The following is a 16,991-nucleotide window of genomic DNA, read 5'->3' on the forward strand; positions in this document are numbered from 1 at the left end:
ATGTTTTGATCCATATCACTACACCAAGAAACTGCTGTTCTCTCTCTTGTGTGTTGTATACTTTTGTATTAGGTGTCAGTAGTAGCGCCTCTTATACCATGGTAGTGAAGATATATATTTACAAATAACTAATCAAATCAGGCAATTTTGGGGGGTTTCACCCTACACATTGTTTTTTACACACATTGGTGCAGAGGATCAACTATTGATGTTTCTCCTCTCTATTCTTTAACAAGATTAATTTCTATAAAACATAAGTTACATTCACAAAATAAAAATGACCTCAATTATAACCATATTGAATTGATACAAGCTAACTTACTTAAGAAACACAGGATACAATCAGGCCCTCAGTGTGACTCCTCACATGATTAATAAGTGATATATTTCTAGTAAAACACTTGTTACATTCAAAGCAAATAAAAGGCTTCTCTCCTGTATGAATCCTCTGATGTATAACAAGATATTGCATATCTATAAAACTCTTGCTGCATTGAGCACATTTACAGTAAATGATTTCTCTCCTGTGTGAGCTCTCTGATGTAAAACAAGATGTGACTTCTGGGAAAAATTCTTGCTGCATTCAAAATATGTAAATGGTTTCTCTCCTGTGGGAGTTCTCTGATGACTAACAAGGTCTCGCTTGTGGGTAAAACACTTGCTACATTCAGAGCATTGAAATAGTTTATCTCTTGTGTGAATTTTCTGATGTCTAACAAGATGTGACTTTTGGGTAAAACATTTGCTGCATTCAGAACATGTAAATGGTTTCTCTCCTGTGTGGGTCATCTGATGAATAACAAGGTTTTGCTTCCTGGTAAAACACTTGCTACATTCAGAGCATTGAAATGGTTTCTCTCCTGTGTGAGTCCATTGATGACTAACAAGGTCTTGCTTGTGGGTAAAACACTTGCTACATTCAGAGCATTGAAATGGTTTCTCTCCTGTGTGAGTCCTCTGATGACTAACAAGGTCTCGCTTGTGGGTAAAACACTTGCTGCATTCAGAGCATTGAAATGGTTTCTCTCCTGTGTGAGTCATCTGATGACTAACAAGGCCTCGCTTGTGGGTAAAACACTTGCTACATTCAGAGCATTGAAATGGTTTCTCTCCTGTGTGAGTCCTTTGATGACTAACAAGTTCATGCTTGTGGGTAAAACACTTGCTACATTCAGAGCATTGAAATGGTTTCTCTCCTGTGTGAGTCCTCTGATGACTAACAAGGTCTTGCTTTTGGGTAAAACGTTTGCTGCATTCAGAACATGTAAATGGTTTCTCTCCTGTGTGAGTCATCTGATGAATAACAAGGTTTCGCTTGTGGGTAAAACAATTGCTACATTCAGAGCATTGAAATGGTTTCTCTCCTGTGTGAGTCCTTTGATGACTAACAAGTTCTTGCTTGTGGGTAAAACACTTGCTACATTCAGAGCATTGAAATGGTTTCTCTCCTGTGTGAGTCCTCTGATGACTAACAAGGTCTTGCTTTTGGGTAAAACGTTTGCTGCATTCAGAACATGTAAATGGTTTCTCTCCTGTGTGAGTCATCTGATGAATAACAAGGTTTCGCTTGTGGGTAAAACACTTGCTACATTCAGAGCATTGAAATGGTTTCTCTTCTGTGTGACTCCTCTGATGTAAAACAAGATCTGAGTTTTGGGTAAAACATTTGCTGCACTCAGGACATGGAAATGGTCTATCTCCTGTGTGTTGCCTCTGATGTCTGAGAAGATGTGATTTATATGTAAAGCTTTTGTCACATTCAGAGCACAGATGTGGTTTCTCTCCTGGGAGACTCATCATGTATTAGATGAGAAACAAATTAGCTGTAGAATGTTTCTTCTATCCAGAAAATGAGAACAGCTTGTGTGATTCCTCAGAGGTGTAAGGAGAAATGATGCCTGTAGTTGGTTTGATCAGAGAAAAATGTCCCTTTCTACAATAACTTCTTGGTTAAAATCCTGTAAATTTGTTGTCCTGCAAGAAAAAAAATATATTTAACAGCATAAAGGTTACTGGGGTAATTCTACTTTTACAGTATCAGTGTGACTATATATAATGAACTTTATATATTTTTATATACACTAACAAATATAACTCAGTCATTTACCATTGTTTTTATATTTGTGTATTTTGCAGAATGTATAACTCTATTTTCCTGTAGCAGCTATTGATACTTAATATAATACACAGGTGTAGATGTATGAAACAGTATTATGGGGGAAGTGGTATCAGAGCAGACTCTGCACTCTTTACTGAATGAGGTCCATATTGCACATATTATACCAGACTACTGATATACAAAAAAATAGTCGTTCACATGAGTCCAATATACTGAGAGAGTATATATATATTTATTTAATACACACATAATCCCACAGTAATAAGTAGTCTACTCATCACTTATTTTCAACAAAAGCAGGTGATAATTAACATTTTCAGAATGAGCATTGATGCACAGGCAGCTATGCGCCCGGAGTTGTGGGAGAAGTGGGGGTGCCCATCTATTGGCTATGTGTCAAGCTTAGGTGCAGGCACAGGGAGCATATGGCAGCAGCAAGCGTGAAGATAGCTGTGTGCCCAAGTGCCCATCTGTTGGCTGTGTGTCCAGCTTGGGGTGCAGGCAAAGGGAGCATATGGCAGCAGAGAGAGGGTTGTGTGTCCAGGTTTTAGGGGAAGTAGGGGTGCCTAGCTATTGGCTGCGTGCCCACCTCGGGGTGCAGGCACAATGAGAACATAGCAGTCGAGAGCAAGGAGAGAGCTGTGTGCCCAGGGTTGTAGGGGCACAGCTGTTGGCTGTGTGGGTAGGGTGAAGGGGCAATGAAGTCACGGTGACCGGATCCACTGATGTGGGTATAAATATGACAAGAACCATGGAAGCAGGAGAAAAGTCTCTCACCTCTGAAAGCTGTCTCAGCAGAAAGAGCAGTTTTCCATAAATGATACATTTGTTAGAGACATGATGATAGTCCCTGAAAGCTTTTTTAAACTTGCATTGAGTTTAAAACATAATTATAATAAGTGATAATTATGTAGTACCTAATAGAGACTATATAGATAATCATATATACATGACACTATAATTTTACTACAGTATATACAATTTAAAGTTTGAGATTGCTGAGTATTAAACAGTTTTGGACTAAATTTAAGCAAATGTTCAACCAAAAGTTGGTCGTCACGATTAAGGGACAACTAAATTATTCCTGCTGCTACGTATCTGGCCCATACACATAAGTGACAGACTGTAAGTGCCCATAAATATACTTACACATTTATTATGGACTTACATTCAGTTACATAGTGATTCATGAATATCTACCTACACTACGACTTATATGATAATTCTGTGTCATATACAGCGTGTTATCTTCATATTTTTCTTTTAAAATATTTATATGATAATTCCAAATATAGAATATAAAGTTCACAGTAGTTTGCCCTATGAAATATAATTCTATTATATTGTAATACTAACTATATAACAATTTTTTAAATAAAACTTTTTAAGTATTGACAACAGGACAAGATCTACAAAATAACATCTACAAATATTTATGTATATATCAATATATTCATGTGTATAATATAATCACCTTACTCTAGAGATCCTTTCTTTCTCTTACTGTACCATCTGCCCAGCTCTCCAACCAGTAACTCATCCAGCAGCTCCTCCATCAGCTATCAGTGGCCTGATACAGCCTATTTATAGTCACTCCTCCCCCATCTCTCCCCAGTAATTCCCAGGATGGGCAGAAGGAATTCTTACACTTAGAGGTGACATGTAAATTAGGGTGTCATAACATTAGTATATAGTCATTCAGCACATCAGCTTCTCGTGCCCAGCTCCTTGTCTTGTAAATGAAGTGTAAATATTCCTAAAGTCCCTTACTACAATGGGAATTGCTAATTACACCCTGTCAGGGGTAACACGTTGCATTCTAATTAGATCACAGCATCCTCTGTTATGCCACTAAAGAGTCCATTGTTTATGAGTCACCTATTGTTCAGGCAGAGTTTAGGAAGACAGATCTTTTCTACATACAGTATCAGCAGCAGGAACATCACAATGATTCACTGTAAATATAATCAAAATGACACATATAAAGCACCAAGAAAAAGTTTGCACAAATTTTGAAAAAAATTAAAAATACTATATGTATATATAAATGCTATATATAATTGCGAAAGCCCTCACTCACTCACTCACTCACTCATCACTAATTCTCTTCCTTCATGATATGTTAGGAAGCTGAAATGTAACATAGGTATTCTTCAGGTGAGAAATAGGAAACTACCAGGGACGTGCAGTCAGGGGAGGCAGGGGAGGTTGTGCCTCCCTTGTGATTAATTATTACAATCATACAAAGAAGATACTTATTACACATAGTCTGTGTCATAAGTATCTTCTTTATTTAATTGTAATAATTTGATGCATTCAAATGCATTTGGGAGGCAATGATAGTGGTGCCTCCTATAGATAATGGGAACTGGGGCAGAGCGGAGGGCGGGGCCAAGCACTGGGCTGTATAAGCCCATTCAAAAAGATAGGGAAAGCGTCACTGAAAGAGTTGCCTCGCTGACAGGGACACCACCCCCATGTCAGTGAGACACCTGTGATTGGGCAGCGGATCCAGTGCTGGATCCGCTGTCCAGTCACCCACGCGATGCTGGAGGCGGAAGAGGTGCGGGACCCGGGGGCTGTGACCGGCGTTGGGAGTGTCGGGGCTGAAGCAGGAGTGAGGTGTGAGTTAGTTTTCTATTTGGTTTGTCTAAAATGTCCCCGCAGTGCTCACCTCTACACTGGGCCATCCCATCCGTCTCTGCAGCCGTCCACCTCCAGATCCCGTCTCTACAGCCTCCACTCAGACTGCTTGTTGTTGCCAGGCGTCTCGTCCCGTTACTAAGCAATGGGCCGGAGAGACAAGTGAGCATGTTCCCCTCTCTTTCTCTCTCTCTTTTTGTTCCCCCCCCTGTAACTATTTATTTTCATTCACTTTTACAGGTGCCACTATTGGATTCTACTGGACAAGTGGACGTGATTCTCGGCGTGGGATGTAGGTAAGTATGTGTGAGTGTGTAAGTGTGTTATAATAACATTTTACTTTCACAGTGTGTGCGTTGTGTTTTTATTTGGGTATTGTTTTTGTTGTAGAACTACAGGTACCAGTGAGCCCGTTATTTGCCCACATGCTGGTACTTGAGGTCCTCCAAGTACCAGCAAGAGGGGGATGCTTGCTGGGCCTTGTAGTTCCACAACAAAAAAAACAATATTCTTTTTTTAACACTCATGACTATCCGCCTGGCACCCACCGCCCAGGGGTGCTGGGGACAGCCTCGGGCTTCACCAATGGCCCTTGGGTGCCTGGAGGGGGGGGACCCTTTGATTTATGGGGTCCCCACTCCTCCAGGGAACCCCGGCCAGGGGTGACTAGTTGGGGTAATGCCACAACCTACGTAAATGTGTCCCCCGGCTGTGGCATTATGTCCCTGGCAAGTGGATCCCGGTGCTGGTTTTAAAAATACGGGGGACCCCTACATCTTTTGTCCCACATTTTTTTGGAACCAGGACCAGACTAAGAGCCCGGTTTTGATTGTCTAAATATGAAGAACCCCTGTACAATTTTTCCCCAGTATTTAAAAAACCAAGACCGACTCAAAGAGCCCGAGGCTGGTTATACTAAGGAGGGGGCACCTCACGCATTTTTATTTTTTAACCCATTCAGACCCTTCTCCATTAAGTTAATGGAAGCCCTGGACAACAGAATTGCATTCATGTCCTCCTCTCACTCCCTTCCTGTCCCAAACACTCTAAAATTTTCTAAAAAAATTACAATATATAAAATGTATAATGAGCAGGCAGGCAGCGGGCATTGGCGGCATCGGAGTGAGATACAAATTATTGGCGTAGGGCTTGGTCAGTTTATGTTGGGCGAGTTTGTAAGCCGGTGGCGGTGGCAGCGGGTATCGACTCAGGGGCAGTAGCGGGCATTGGCTCGTTAGTAGTAGGGGTCATTGGCAGATTCGGTGGACATTATGGCTGTAGTGCATTACCAGCCACTGACCTCACCGTACGCCACTGGAAGCTACATAATTAGAATTTTAATAAACCTCCCCTAACGGGATGAAAAGGGGGTTGGAATATTGATATAATGTGTGGCTTGCATTGCGTGAATGATAATGTCCAAACGGACAATCACATTTAAATTTGAATTGCATTGGACTGCAGTGTGTAGAATTTAATAAACTACAAAAATGGTCCTGTCACTTTTTACTGTGTCTGCTACGCGTGTTCCTAGGGTACTGCCAAGAACCACGTATTAATATTTACTGACATTTAGATGTCTCAAATTTAAATGTCTAAAAATTACCAAATTTGTATCACTCATTTAAATACAAAGAGCAGGTAGAACAGCGAGTGAGACGTAAATATTCCGAAGGTCACTTACTAAAGCATAGAAACATAGATTTTAATGCCAGATAAAAAAACACTTGGGCCATCTAGTGTACTATCTAGTACAAAGTATAGTCAAAATTAGCACTTAGACAAAATCACACATAGACAAAATCTCAAGCACAGATAGTAAAAATCTGTACAATCTGTGTAATCTGGGCTCTGGGGGAGTTCAAGGGAAATCGCATAGTCAAAATCAGACATAGCAAGGATCTCACCGTGTGTACACACCTTAAGTTGCCCAGGTACAGATACAAGCACACACCCTATGGTTAATTTTTTGTGCAAGAAGCCAATTATCCTATCAGTATATTTTTGGAGTATGGAAAGAAACAAGCGCAGTCCGAGGAAATCCACACAAGGATGGGGAGAATGTGCAAAGATATAGATAAATCTAAAATAGTGTGAGACGCATATAAAGCTGCAGGGACGGATTGGCTTGAAAGCTGCTGGGAAGGTTCCTGGGAGGCCGACAGCAGTGTGGGGCCACATGTAGCTCTGCATCCAGTACTGCATCAGCACCACTCACATTATATCTGGCAGCTGCCAGCACCTATAAGAGGCCACAGCTTGGGGAGCTCCGGCATTGTGAGGATAAGCTGTCATCTCATGTGACACAGCTCCTCCAGTCACCAGTTCTTGGCAGCCACACAGCACACACACACAGTGACGGTGAGTGATATCTATCCCTTTGGCCCCTCTGCTTTCCCCTGCTCTCCTGCTCTCTCTGCCCTCCCACTTTCTGCTACACCACTGACCCCTTTTCACAAACACCTCCAAACCCCCATCTGCTCGCCCCCCCCCCCTGCGGCACCCCCCTTTCTACCCACGGCACTCCCCTCCCCCACTTGTGGAACTACCCTCCCCAACTCATGGTACTCCCCCTGTGCCCCTCCATTTGCAGTACCCCCACTCATTTTGAAATCAGTGAAAATAAAGTACACTATCTAGATGTCGAGCTCTCCCAGGAAAATGCTCACTTATATATGGACTTATACAAGAAACCAACCAACAGGAATAAAATAACATTTTGAAATTGGACAGTAAACATCCAAGTTCCATTAGGAATTGTCTCCCCTGTTCACAATTTTTCCGAGCAGTAAGAATTTCTGACAACACTGCTAAGGCAGAGGCTAGAATTGATGAGAAGTCAATGCACTTTATAAGCAGGGGTTACGATGCAATGCACCTGAGAACTGTCAAGCAACAAGTTCTGTCTATTCCGAGAATGTATTATTATTATTATTATTATTATTATTATCCTGTATTTATATGGTGCCACAAGGATTCCGCAGTGCTCAATTGCAGAGTACATATGCACATAATCAAAACAAGAAAACAGTGACTTACAGTTGAAGACAATATAGGACAAGTACAGGGTAACTAAGCATAACTACACCAGTAAAGGACATAGAGATAAGTTTTAAGGTTGACAAAACACTGCAGTATTTGGGCAGTTGAGGATTTTTAATGTAAGAAAAGGTTAAGCACATGAGGGAAAAAGGCCCTACTCGTGAGAGCTTACATTCTAAACATGCACTTGGTGTCCTCAAGGGATGCAATTTGTACAACAATGTCATCCATTCTGTCATACCAACATGCGGACTGGTAAAGAACTGTGGCCTATTATTGCAGGTTGCCCTGGAGTTGACGCAGTAAATGATTCAAAACTGATGCCTAGCTACAGGAGGACTAAAAATCTATGTGACATCCTGGTCCATATTAACATCTCGGGCTTGGGTAAAACACTTTCCTCAACCGGGAAGTTACAAGTGTCTCGATTGTACTACTTACCGATACATGGAATGTGGGCCCACATTCTCGCACCTGCATTCGGGTATTCAAGTAAGATTTAACACGTGATATCTTGTCTCGGGTCATTGAAACATAGAAACATGGAATTTGACGGCAGATAACCACTTGGCCAATCTAGTCTGCCCCTTTTTTACCATATTTTTATCTCAAACCTTATTTGATCCATTTTTCTTTGTCAGGATATCCTTATGTCTATCCCAGGCATGTTTAAATTGCTCTACTGTCTTAACCTCTACCACTTCTGATGGGACTATTCCACTTGTCCACTACAATTTCTGTGAAGTAATTTTTCCTCAAATTTCCCCTGAACCTCCCCCTCATCCAGTATCAGTGCATGTCCTTGTGTCCTATTGCTTCTCTTCATTTGGAGAATGTTTCCCTCCTGGACTTTTTTAAAACACTTGATATATTTGCACGTTTAGATCATGTCCCCCTTTCCCTTCTCTGCTCCAAACTATGCATATTGAGATTTTTTAGTCTTTCTGGGAATGTATTGTGATGTAGGCCATACACCATTTTGTTATCTACTACATAAGTTGCCCACGTGGACTTTTATATGTTGGAAAGACTATCAGGCAATTCTGTGAGAGAAAGGCTCTGCATCAGCAGGAAATTAAAGCAGCATAGGAAAGAAAATGTCAAGACCAACCGGTGGCTCACCACTTTAGGGACTTTAAACACCCCTTAGCCACAATGAGGCATAAGATTATAAACCATATCCCTATTAACATCAGGGGAGGTGATCGGAGTACACAATTATTACAGATGGATCCACTATCTCCGGACAGTGGCAATGTCAATGAGACCAACAAGCTGGGATGTATCCTTTGAAGATCCATTCTCTTTTACAGATTAACATTTTACATTCTGGCCAATTAACCATTTGTCTTTTTAGGTTTAAAGTAAGGTGGTTGGCTGGGGCATTATAAGGGGGGTCAGTGAGTGATGCAGAGAGAGAGTGGGTGACAGGGGCACAAGCACAATGTCCTGTGTAATGTGGAGAAAAGGGGGCATGGAACACAGTAGCCTCTGCTCTGTCTGTGACCACCCCTTGTGCTTTCCTTAGTTTAGCTCTAGGTCAGGAAGACTCTGACAGTAATATAGATTTCCCTTTTTACAGGCACTATATATACACACAGACGGACCAATTAATCAACCAAAGGATTGGAAATTTAAATATGCGTCCGTATGTGAGTATAATTTCAGGCGCAATAATAAATTATATTTAATTACTATAGATATCTTGCAAAAAGATTCCTAACTATAAGCTGGTCACCACAGAAATTCTATATATAAAAAACCTAAAAGCAGCTCCAACATAGTAATCTGAAGTTATACTATAAAACGGTTACACACATATACATATATAAGAGAGCGCAATAAGTTTTTAGAACAGTTTATTACACTTTAAAACACAAAAAAATTACTTTATCACAAGTTTAATTGATTGATTGCTCCTTTAAATACATAAAAACACCAAGGAGCTATTAGAAACACTGCAATGTATATTCCTATTCAGTTGTACAAATGAATTAACCTTTCATATATATGCATATCAGTCCTTATTACACATCTATTCCCAGCTACCGCTGGCAGATTATAGACACCTTTGGCTCCTTTTACTTTTCACTAGTGTGGCAAAAGTTGATAATGTCCAGCAATACTGTGTTCTGGATAATTATCCACAAGGGAAACTTGTATATATGCCACTTATATTGATGGAATATGTATCGTGTGTCTATACAAAACTTTATGAGTCTGAATCCAGTTTTAAATGGTATAGACTGTATGCCAATTTTGTGCGCTGGACGGCAGCTGATAAATCACTTAGGCTTTATCACCTTAATGGCACAGTGTGTTATAAGTTCCTGCCAGTAGTGGGTGAATTAATGGAGAACTAGGTCTCACCTAACTGCGACCAGGATCGATGGTACCAAGTTCCAGAAAAAGCAGTGCCCGGCTGCGGCAGCGCGCTGCTGGATTTTTCCTTTGCTGGAGTTGCTTGATTACCGGAACAACAAAATGTTCTCACCCCGACCGCGGTCAGCAGTCTTTCCGTAAGGAGAGCAGCAGCCGACTGCCGCTACACACCGCCCAGCTTCTCCTCATTTGTGCCGCTTGTATTTCCACTTTACCAATGTTTTAATCAATTAAACTTGTGATGAAGTATTTTTTTAGTGTTTTCAAGTGTAATAAACTGTTCTAAAAACTTAATGCGCTCTCTTATATATGTATATATGTGAGACTCTGGCAGTGCCAGATACACTCGATGTGAGCTGCCTTTAATTCATAGACATCAGAGAATCAGAAAAATTGTACATGTGGCTGGGATCAACAGCACTGATAGGTGGCAGGACTCCTCTATTAGTCTGTACAGCACACACAAGGTCAGCTCTGCCTACCTAAGGTAAGGGGCAAGTCCCTCAGGTAGTGGGGCCCACCCTGCTCCCTGCATTGGACCATGAATAAAAAAATGCTCAAAACATTGTGTATGGGGGAGTCGCTTCCAGGGGATGTCTCATTGCTAATCTGGGCAGCAGTGGGCCCCTTAGATCTCAGGGGCCAGGTTAAATTCACCTGCTTCAACAATTGCAGTTCCACCTCTGCATGGGTGAGGCTCCAGCTAGATGCCATTACTTTAGAAACTGGGACTTTTAGTTACAATTGTTGCAACATTTGCTAAGCTGAAACTGTGTTAAAGACTTTATATATATCCAATCCACATTATTTAGGACACTTGCACCAGCCCCATTAATATTTTATTTTTAAATATCTGTTTTATTGACTTTAAGTAGGCTTACAGCAAAAATAAACAATAAGGTAAAGTTAAACATACAATAGCAGGAGTATAAACAGCCCCAAAATGATAAAAACTAAACCTCATGTCACTATAACAATTAGGCATATGTGTGTTGGTGTACTAGTCACTGTAGGGCAAGAAAAATGGGAAGACCAGTACAATTTTAATATAGGAAATAAATATATAATAAAAAAGGATAAATGGTGCACCCCAGTGATATTTTTTTATCACTTTATCATGTATTTCTTTTCTAATATTTCACTATTATATTTTAATATGAATTATCTACTTTTTATAAAAATACAATTAAAGTTATGTTTTGATCCAGATCCCTACACCAAGAAACTGCTGTTCTCTCTCTTGTGTGTTGTATACTTTTGTATTAGGTGTCAGTAGTAGCGCCTCTTATACCATGGTAGTGAAGATATATATTTACAAATAACTAATCAAATCAGGCAATTTTGGGGGGTTTCACCCTACACATTGTTTTTTACACACATTGGTGCAGAGGATCAACTATTGATGTTTCTCCTCTCTATTCTTTAACAAGATTAATTTCTATAAAACATAAGTTACATTCACAAAATAAAAATGACCTCAATTATAACCATATTGAATTGATACAAGCTAACTTACTTAAGAAACACAGGATACAATCAGGCCCTCAGTGTGACTCCTCACATGATTAATAAGTGATATATTTCTAGTAAAACACTTGTTACATTCAAAGCAAATAAAAGGCTTCTCTCCTGTATGAATCCTCTGATGTATAACAAGATATTGCATATCTATAAAACTCTTGCTGCATTGAGCACATTTACAGTAAATGATTTCTCTCCTGTGTGAGCTCTCTGATGTAAAACAAGATGTGACATCTGGGAAAAATTCTTGCTGCATTCAAAATATGTAAATGGTTTCTCTCCTGTGGGAGTTCTCTGATGACTAACAAGGTCTCGCTTGTGGGTAAAACACTTGCTACATTCAGAGCATTGAAATAGTTTATCTCTTGTGTGAATTTTCTGATGTCTAACAAGATGTGACTTTTGGGTAAAACATTTGCTGCATTCAGAACATGTAAATGGTTTCTCTCCTGTGTGGGTCATCTGATGAATAACAAGGTTTTGCTTCCTGGTAAAACACTTGCTACATTCAGAGCATTGAAATGGTTTCACTCCTGTGTGAGTCCTTTGATGACTAACAAGTTCATGCTTGTGGGTAAAACACTTGCTACATTCAGAGCATTGAAATGGTTTCTCTCCTGTGTGAGTCCTCTGATGACTAACAAGGTCTTGCTTTTGGGTAAAACGTTTGCTGCATTCAGAACATGTAAATGGTTTCTCTCCTGTGTGAGTCATCTGATGAATAACAAAGTTTCGCTTGTGGGTAAAACACTTGCTACATTCAGAGCATTGAAATGGTTTCTCTCCTGTGTGAGTCCTTTGATGACTAACAAGTTCTTGCTTGTGGGTAAAACACTTGCTACATTCAGAGCATTGAAATGGTTTCTCTCCTGTGTGAGTCCTCTGATGACTAACAAGGTCTTGCTTTTGGGTAAAACGTTTGCTGCATTCAGAACATGTAAATGGTTTCTCTCCTGTGTGAGTCATCTGATGAATAACAAGGTTTCGCTTGTGGGTAAAACACTTGCTACATTCAGAGCATTGAAATGGTTTCTCTTCTGTGTGACTCCTCTGATGTAAAACAAGATATGAGTTTTGGGTAAAACATTTGCTGCACTCAGGACATGGAAATGGTCTCTCTCCTGTGTGTTGCCTCTGATGTCTGAGAAGATGTGATTTATATGTAAAGCTTTTGTCACATTCAGAGCACAGATGTGGTTTCTCTCCTGGGAGACTCATCATGTATTAGATGAGAAACAAATTAGCTGTAGAATGTTTCTTCTATCCAGAAAATGAGAACAGCTTGTGTGATTCCTCAGAGGTGTAAGGAGAAATGATGCCTGTAGTTGGTTTGATCAGAGAAAAATGTCCCTTTCTACAATAACTTCTTGGTTAAAATCCTGTAAATTTGTTGTCCTGCAAGAAAAAAAAAATATTTAACAGCATAAAGGTTACTGGGGTAATTCTACTTTTACAGTATCAGTGTGACTATATATAATGAACTTTATATATTTTTATATACACTAACAAATATAACTCAGTCATTTACCATTGTTTTTATATTTGTGTATTTTGCAGAATGTATAACTCTATTTTCCTGTAGCAGCTATTGATACTTAATATAATACACAGGTGTAGATGTATGAAACAGTTTTATGGGGGAAGTGGTATCAGAGCAGACTCTGCACTCTTTACTGAATGAGGTCCATATTGCACATATTATACCACACTACTAATATACAAAAAAATAGTCGTTCACATGAGTCCAATATACTGAGAGAGTATATATATATTTATTTAATACACACATAATCCCACAGTAATAAGTAGTCTACTCATCACTTATTTTCAACAAAAGCAGGTGATAATTAACATTTTCAGAATGAGCATTGATGCACAGGCAGCTATGCGCCCGGAGTTGTGGGAGAAGTGGGGGTGCCCATCTATTGGCTATGTGTCAAGCTTAGGTGCAGGCACAGGGAGCATATGGCAGCAGCAAGCGTGAAGATAGCTGTGTGCCCAAGTGCCCATCTGTTGGCTGTGTGTCCAGCTTGGGGTGCAGGCAAAGGGAGCATATGGCAGCAGAGAGAGGGTTGTGTGTCCAGGTTTTAGGGGAAGTAGGGGTGCCTAGCTATTGGCTGCGTGCCCACCTCGGGGTGCAGGCACAATGAGAACATAGCAGTCGAGAGCAAGGAGAGAGCTGTGTGCCCAGGGTTGTAGGGGCACAGCTGTTGGCTGTGTGGGTAGGGTGAAGGGGCAATGAAGTCACGGTGACCGGATCCACTGATGTGGGTATAAATATGACAAGAACCATGGAAGCAGGAGAAAAGTCTCTCACCTCTGAAAGCTGTCTCAGCAGAAAGAGCAGTTTTCCATAAATGATACATTTGTTAGAGACATGATGATAGTCCCTGAAAGCTTTTTTAAACTTGCATTGAGTTTAAAACATAATTATAATAAGTGATAATTATGTAGTACCTAATAGAGACTATATAGATAATCATATATACATGACACTATAATTTTACTACAGTATATACAATTTAAAGTTTGAGATTGCTGAGTATTAAACAGTTTTGGACTAAATTTAAGCAAATGTTCAACCAAAAGTTGGTCGTCACGATTAAGGGACAACTAAATTATTCCTGCTGCTACGTATGTGGCCCATACACATAAGTGACAGACTGTAAGTGCCCATAAATATACTTACACATTTATTATGGACTTACATTCAGTTACATTGTGATTCATGAATATCTACCTACACTACGACTTATATGATAATTCTGTGTCATATACAGCGTGTTATCTTCATATTTTTCTTTTAAAATATTTATATGATAATTCCAAATATAGAATATAAAGTTCACAGTAGTTTGCCCTATGAAATATAATTCTATTATATTGTAATACTAACTATATAACAATTTTTTAAATAAAACTTTTTAAGTATTGACAACAGGACAAGATCTACAAAATAACATCTACAAATATTTATGTATATATCAATATATTCATGTGTATAATATAATCACCTTACTCTAGAGATCCTTTCTTTCTCTTACTGTACCATCTGCCCAGCTCTCCAACCAGTAACTCATCCAGCAGCTCCTCCATCAGCTATCAGTGGCCTGATACAGCCTATTTATAGTCACTCCTCCCCCATCTCTCCCCAGTTATTCCCAGGTTGGGCAGAAGGAATTCTTACACTGAGAGGTGACATGTAAATTAGGGTGTCATAACATTAGTATATAGTCATTCAGCACATCAGCTTCTCGTGCCCAGCTCCTTGTCTTGTAAATGAAGTGTAAATATTCCTAAAGTCACTTACTACAATGGGAAATGCTAATTACACCCTGGCAGGGGTAACACGTTGCATTCTAATTAGATCACAGCATCCTCTGTTATGCCACTAAAGAGTCCATTGTTTATGAGTCACCTATTGTTCAGGCAGAGTTTAGGAAGACAGATCTTTTCTACATACAGTATCAGCAGCAGGAACATCACAATGATTCACTGTAAATATAATCAAAATGACACATATAAAGCACCAAGAAAAAGTTTGCACAAATTTTGAAAAAAATTAAAAATACTATATGTATATATAAATGCTATATATAATTGCGAAAGCCCTCACTCACTCACTCACTCACTCACTCACTCATCACTAATTCTCTTCCTTCATGATATGTTAGGAAGCTGAAATGTAACATAGGTATTCTTCAGGCGAGAAATAGGAAACTACCAGGGACGTGCAGTCAGGGGAGGCAGGGGAGGTTGTGCCTCCCTTGTGATTAATTATTACAATCATACAAAGAAGATACTTATTACACATAGTCTGTGTCATAAGTATCTTCTTTATTTAATTGTAATAATTTGATGCATTCAAATGCATTTGGGAGGCAATGATAGTGGTGCCTCCTATAGATAATGGGAACTGGGGCAGAGCGGAGGGCGGGGCCAAGCACTGGGCTGTATAAGCCCATTCAAAAATATAGGGAAAGCGTCACTGAAAGAGTTGCCTCGCTGACAGGGACACCACCCCCATGTCAGTGAGACACCTGTGATTGGGCAGCAGATCCAGTGCTGGATCCGCTGTCCAGTCACCCACGCGATGCTGGAGGCGGAAGAGGTGCGGGACCCGGGGGCTGTGACCGGCGTTGGGAGTGTCGGGGCTGAAGCAGGAGTGAGGTGTGAGTTAGTTTTCTATTTGGTTTGTCTAAAATGTCCCCGCAGTGCTCACCTCTACACTGGGCCATCCCATCCGTCTCTGCAGCCGTCCGCCTCCAGATCCCGTCTCTACAGCCTCCACTCAGACTGCTTGTTGTTGCCAGGCGTCTCGTCCCATTACTAAGCAATGGGCCGGAGTGACAAGTGAGCATGTTCCCCTCTCTTTCTCTCTCTCTTTTTGTTCCCCCCCCCTGTAACTATTTATTTTCATTCACTTTTACAGGTGCCACTATTGGATTCTACTGGACAAGTGGACGTGATTCTCGGCGTGGGATGTAGGTAAGTATGTGTGAGTGTGTAAGTGTGTTATAATAACATTTTACTTTCACAGTGTGTGCGTTGTGTTTTTATTTGGGTATTGTTTTTGTTGTAGAACTACAGGTACCAGTGAGCCCGTTATTTGCCCACATGCTGGTACTTGAGGTCCTCCAAGTACCAGCAAGAGGGGGATGCTTGCTGGGCCTTGTAGTTCCACAACAAAAAAAACAATATTCTTTTTTTAACACTCATGACTATCCGCCTGGCACCCACCGCCCAGGGGTGCTGGGGACAGCCTCGGGCTTCACCAATGGCCCTTGGGTGCCTGGAGGGGGGGGACCCTTTGATTTATGGGGTCCCCACTCCTCCAGGGAACCCCGGCCAGGGGTGACTAGTTGGGATAATGCCACGGCCTACGTAAATGTGTCCCCCGGCTGTGGCATTATGTCCCTGGCATGTGGATCCCGGTGCTGGTTTTAAAAATACGGGGGACCCCTACATCTTTTGTCCCACATTTTTTTGGAACCAGGACCAGACTAAGAGCCCGGTTTTGATTGTCTAAATATGAAGAACCCCTGTACAATTTTTCCCCAGTATTTAAAAAACCAAGACCGACTCAAAGAGCCCGAGGCTGGTTATACTAAGGAGGGGGCACCTCACGCATTTTTATTTTTTAACCCATTCAGACCCTTCTCCATTAAGTTAATGGAAGCCCTGGACAACAGAATTGCATTCATGTCCTCCTCTCACTCCCTTCCTGTCCCAAACACTCTAAAATTTTCTAAAAAATTACAATATATAAAATGTATAATGAGCA

The 16,991-nt window shown here is 40.5% G+C and overlaps 2 protein-coding genes across 2 annotated transcripts; both read right to left on the bottom strand.

Annotated features, from left to right (window-relative positions):
• Nucleotides 1-474: 474 nt before the first annotated feature.
• Nucleotides 475-1,797, bottom strand: LOC134934289 (gastrula zinc finger protein XlCGF52.1-like). The gene has a single exon (XM_063929754.1). It carries the CDS (start codon nt 1,795-1,797, stop codon nt 475-477), a length of 1,323 nt encoding a protein of 440 aa, XP_063785824.1.
• A 10,057-nt stretch (nt 1,798-11,854) lies between these two features.
• On the bottom strand, nt 11,855-12,925 carry LOC134934290 (gastrula zinc finger protein XlCGF17.1-like). Its single transcript, XM_063929755.1, has one exon. It carries the CDS (start codon nt 12,923-12,925, stop codon nt 11,855-11,857), a length of 1,071 nt encoding a protein of 356 aa, XP_063785825.1.
• Between the last annotated feature and the right edge of the window lie 4,066 nt (nt 12,926-16,991).

Source organism: Pseudophryne corroboree, chromosome 6, assembly GCF_028390025.1.
Source record: "Pseudophryne corroboree isolate aPseCor3 chromosome 6, aPseCor3.hap2, whole genome shotgun sequence".
In the NCBI taxonomy this organism is placed as follows: Eukaryota; Metazoa; Chordata; class Amphibia; order Anura; family Myobatrachidae; genus Pseudophryne; species Pseudophryne corroboree.

Bases quoted from the DNA above. Each gene is read 5' to 3' on its own strand.
- LOC134934289 (XM_063929754.1), bottom strand. From the start codon at position 1,797: ATGAGTCTCCCAGGAGAGAAACCACATCTGTGCTCTGAATGTGACAAA.
- LOC134934290 (XM_063929755.1), bottom strand. From the start codon at position 12,925: ATGAGTCTCCCAGGAGAGAAACCACATCTGTGCTCTGAATGTGACAAA.